Source organism: Chinchilla lanigera, unplaced genomic scaffold, assembly GCF_000276665.1.
Source record: "Chinchilla lanigera isolate Chin_1 unplaced genomic scaffold, ChiLan1.0 scaffold00001, whole genome shotgun sequence".
Classification (NCBI taxonomy): Eukaryota; Metazoa; Chordata; class Mammalia; order Rodentia; family Chinchillidae; genus Chinchilla; species Chinchilla lanigera.
Genome location: NW_004955402.1, coordinates 42,339,380 through 42,344,265, shown reverse-complemented (window position 1 = coordinate 42,344,265; position 4,886 = coordinate 42,339,380). Strand labels below are relative to the sequence as shown.

Here is a 4,886-nt window from a genome sequence, read left to right as displayed (position 1 = left end):
GTCTATCATTGACTGTACAGAGCAAGGAGAAAGGGTATCAGCCTGGCCTTCATTTGTATGCCATTTTCCTCATTCCACACAGAGATGGAACCAGTAATACATGGAACCAATAATAAATGTTTCAAACTTCTTTTACCAGGGTACACTAGATCAACTTCATCCACTAGATAAAGCCAGTTCATAACTGTTAAACCCCAACATGACTTCTACCCAAGGTACCTTATATTAGCTCTCTGTTGAAGGCTTCTGACTGCAGGCCTCTCCTACACCAACCCTTCTTCAACTTGAGGCAGTTAAATTGAAACTTTGCCCATTCTTCACTGACCACAGTTAGGGATACCTTTTCAGAGGGGGGAATGTTATAGACAGCTACGTTAGACAGACATCAATATACAGTCAGAGAGAGATTGGGCCCTCAAAAAAGTCTGCACAAAAAAATAACAGCAACTTGAAAGTATACTGTAATTAGCACCACCTGGTCCATTAAATCCAAATAGCCATCAGATACCCAGGTGGATGACCAGAGCATGGAGACCCATCTCTTCCCACAAATGCCTTTTACTTTTTCCACATGCCCTTGCTACTTGTTTCCCCGTTGGATCAATATCAGCTAAGCAGCTATACCTGTAATTCTATAGGTTGGTTGACGTTTGACCCACATTTGAACCCACACTGTGATTTGCTACATAAATTACCCTGACAAAGGGCCACTGGGGACCCCTCCTGAAAATCCAGAAGCTATTCTTCTTCCCTTTATTTCCAATAAAACTCTCCTAACGTCCTTTTTTGGTTGAAGACTTCATTCCTTGATGTTGTGAGATCACAAGTCAGCACATCTGACATCTAACAGGTCAGGAGTTGTCTTTTTCTTATAACTGAAACACTACAGAGCAGTGGAGACTGTGGCAACTAGCACAGCTGTCACACCTCAAGGGGCTATAAGGCAAAGCCACTAACGGTTGCCAGGTAAGAATATAGCCCTAAAGAGCTACACTGTTCACCATTTCAGGGATGTTTCCCAGCTTTAAGGTACTACAGGGACCACACTAAGCAGGGCTCCTGGTCAAAATCAGTTTGCAACTCAAGATGTTTATTTCTATTTTTACATTATGGTGAATAACTTGGCCTCCAACCTCAAAAGCCTTTGAAGATGCCTAAAAGAAAAAGAGTATTTAGCATGTTAAAACTAGGGCTTTGTAAATCAACAAACCTGGGCCTATTACTTACTTACAATCCTTAGGCAGTTTACTTGGGCTCTCTGAGCTTTGGTTCCTCATCTGTAAGTCACAGCACAGCTCACAGAGCTTTTAATGAAGATTAAGTGAATTAGCATGTGTATAAGGCTTAGCATGGTGCTGGATACATAGGTGGCATCTGAAACAATAGCAACTGTCTATCATTGACTGTACAGAGTAAGGAGAAAGGGTATCAGCCTGGCCTTCATTTGTATGCCATTTTCCTCATTCCACACAGAGATATTTCATATGCCATATGTTATAAAAAGGCTGCCAATCAAATTCCAGTACTTCATCTAGTAGGACATTCTTTCAATAAAAGATACCTTTCTGAGATGTAATGAATAATTTCAGAAGGTTAACAGTAGTATTCAAGAGTACACTATGCCAAAATATGCCAAAGTAAAGGGCCAAAAATAAATAAATACAAAAAAGAAAAGAAAAAAAAAAACGACCAGGGACCCAAGCCAGAAGCAAAAACTAGTCCAAACTGTTCTAATTTCAAACTAAATCTGATCCCTGGCCATGAATAAGAAGTTTTGTTCAATGGCTAATGACACCAAAATTCATCTGACAGTTACTTCAAATTCAGTTTCCTAAACTGACCTGATTTAAATCAGAATGAAGTGAATTATAACTCAACAGAAAAACCTCAACTGGAAATGCACAACAAAAATTAAACAGCACATATATTCACACAGGCAAACCTCACATCCTTAATCCTACAAAGGGGATAGATTTAAGTCAGTGGCCAACAATGTCCTCAACTTTGGCACCCCTGTCTTAGATTAACATGTCCTACCATCAACAGCACTAAGAATTCAGCAGCCTTTATAAGATGAGACAATACCGTACTAAGTGCACTCCAAATACACACACACATTTTCCATCAACTTCAAAAACAAGGATATATTTACTGATAAGAATCTGTTTGATATGGGTAAGAGGTTTGTAAAGAGACTCTAGCAACCAAAATATCCTCATGTGTGATGTTCTGCAGCACACGCACACACACCCGCCCCCTATCTGTATACCGAGTGCACCCATATTTAACACACCTTGGAAAACCTACCCTGCTGTTAGTTTCAACAGGAATTCTACTTTAAGGAAGCTGTTAAAAAATCTTTCATTTGTTTTCTTACATAAACTAATCCAGGGAGACAAAACAAGCTATGTAAATTCAACAATCTGTTGTTAATATTCTACAAAGGCATTCCCTGACACTCTAAAGGGCAACCTGACAGAGTGAAACCTTGTGTAAAAAAGCAAACACCATAGAAATGTGAAGTCATCAAAATAGTATTGGTTTTTTTTTTTTTAGTACTGGTAGGAGAAGCTGAAAAAAGGAAGACAGATAAGGCTTATCTTGTGGCAATATAATGTGTATATGTATAATGTAATGTGTGGAACTAAACAGTGTCAGGAACATGGCAATAAAGAAATAATAAAAGGTGCCCATCACCTCTTGCTATTCCCAATACTGCCTCAATTACTCTCCTGGAAACATGCAGGACTGAGCCCCACCATGCACAAGCCCCCACACACTCGGATTCCGTTTATGTGCTTCCTTCACTTTCACACTCCACACCAGCTAAAATCAGCACTGACTCATCCAGACAAAAGTGGCAAGATGCGCCCTAGGTAGATCCTGACACTGGCTGCCAGTGTAAACAAAGCACAGTGACATAGATGTGATTCCTTAATCCATGTGTATTTCTCAAAATATTCTTAAAATATTTTTGCCAGGCACCTTTTCAAAATAATCACGTTATTAAAAAATTTTAAAAGAATGTAAAATAAAACGCAGCTGTCCTCATCCTCTCCACACCTCAACCTAAGCAGCCCTTTGTTTAGGGACACCGGTATCTCGACACCTCTAAAAGCTCACTGCTTGCCCTCTACTGCTACTAATTAAATGATAAAGTGGAGGATGCATGGGAACGCGACTGAAAAAGCGGAAAGAGAATACTACTTTTTATCCATCTCCAGGTGACTACACAAAAAGGGAAATTATTTTACACAAGCAAAGCACGGCAAAATAATCAAAAACACAAGTCACACATTATTTGCATTGTGTTTGTTCTCTGATAAACACCACAGCGAGCCCTGCCTAGCACCGTCAAGAAAAAGTCATACTCTAAATACCTCCCCACCCCAAGATACCTATTTTATTACACATTTACGTAACACACACACACACACACACACACACACACACACACAGCATGCCAGGACAGAAAAGCAGCAAAGAGCGAAGCCATAACGTGAGCTGTCTCAGATAATAGCCTCTCTTTAAACCCCACCCCCATCTCCAGGGAAAGGAAACCTCAGAAAAAAAGGGAGGGGTTAGAAAGAGAAATCAAGAAAGCCTGAATTTCCAGGCATCAACTTTTCATGAAATGCACAACCAGGATAGGAAATACCTCCCTGCTGAGTAATGCTTCACGGGTTGTAAATTCACCTCTGGAAAGGGGAGCCAGACCTGGGCGCGCACCCCTCCAGATGGCAAACCACTCCTACCTGCTCCATCCAGCCTGCCTGTCACGCCGCGCCAACGACAGGCCTCCCACTCCACCCCCCTTTTTGGTACAGCAACACACCAATAAGAGCAGAGAGTGGCTGGTCAAAAGAAGGCTGAGCAGTGATTTAGCAGGATTGTTTCAAAAGGGAGGAGTGGGAAACGAGAGGAGAGAGTGAGGCTAAAAACAAAGCCCTTTGCAGTCAAACCGACCGTCTGGGGGCGTGGCTTATTTCATTGCTTTATTAGTAAAAGGGATCAATGGAGCTTTTCTCTCCACCCATCCCAGAGGTACAGGGCTTTGAATCCACGAGAGTTTAAAAAAAAAATGGCAGGGCTGCAAGCTTCCTCCAAGTTTCCAGCAGCACCTGCCGCCTTCCTTGACCACGTCCACCCACCAAAAAGAAAGACTCCGAAATGCACAATCCTGGCTGCAGCCTTTGCAAGACAGGGACGTTCACATGCCGCTCCCGGAGCCGCTCCGCTCCCAGCGAATCGCACACTCACGCTTCGGAGCGCCCGCTGACAAGATCGTTAGAAAGTTCCAGGGGGAGACGAGCAAGCTCCCCCACAGCACCCGCACCCGCGCGCCGCGCGAGTCCCCCGCCGCGACCCAGACGTGACACACAGCATGGACTCCCGCTGCAGGGGCGAGGAGCGGAAAGTTGCCCAACAGCCCAGGGAGCCGGGGCTCGCAGAGGAAGGGGACCTGCGGGGCAGAAAGGAGCACGCGCCTTCCGGCCACCCCAAAGCGGGCCGCGGAGGAGAGAGCCCGGCTTCCAAGGGCGTCGCTTCGCTTTATTTACAAACAAAGCTCTAACTACCACCCTTCCGGGACCCCGCTCCCAGGCTCTCCAGCGTCTAGGGCTCCACCGCAGGCAGACGCAGAGGACGCACACCTCGGGGTGGCCCCGATCCCTCCGGTGCCGGCGCGGGGCAGCAACTCCCCCGGGGAGTCCCGAGGAGTCCCGGGTGGGAAGGGGACTTCGCTCACCTCCTCTTCCGAAAGTCCGTAGACCGGCTCCCCGAGCCCCGTCGCCATGGAGCCGGCGCCCCGCGTGGGGTCCGAGGAGCTCCCGGGCGGCTGGGCTGCGTCTTTCCTCTGCCCGCGCGGCCGGCCGGTCCGGCGCCCA

General features: G+C 45.6%; 1 protein-coding gene across 1 annotated transcript in view; it reads right to left on the bottom strand.

The window, feature by feature from the left end:
• Window positions 1-4,886, bottom strand: part of Nedd4l (neural precursor cell expressed, developmentally down-regulated 4-like, E3 ubiquitin protein ligase) — a 349,282-nt gene extending 344,396 nt beyond the window's left edge. Inside the window, exon 1 of the mRNA XM_005372988.2 lies at window positions 4,748-4,886. Coding sequence (XP_005373045.1) covers window positions 4,748-4,795 — 48 coding nt within the window. The 5' untranslated portion in view covers window positions 4,796-4,886. The remainder of the gene's footprint in view (window positions 1-4,747) is intronic.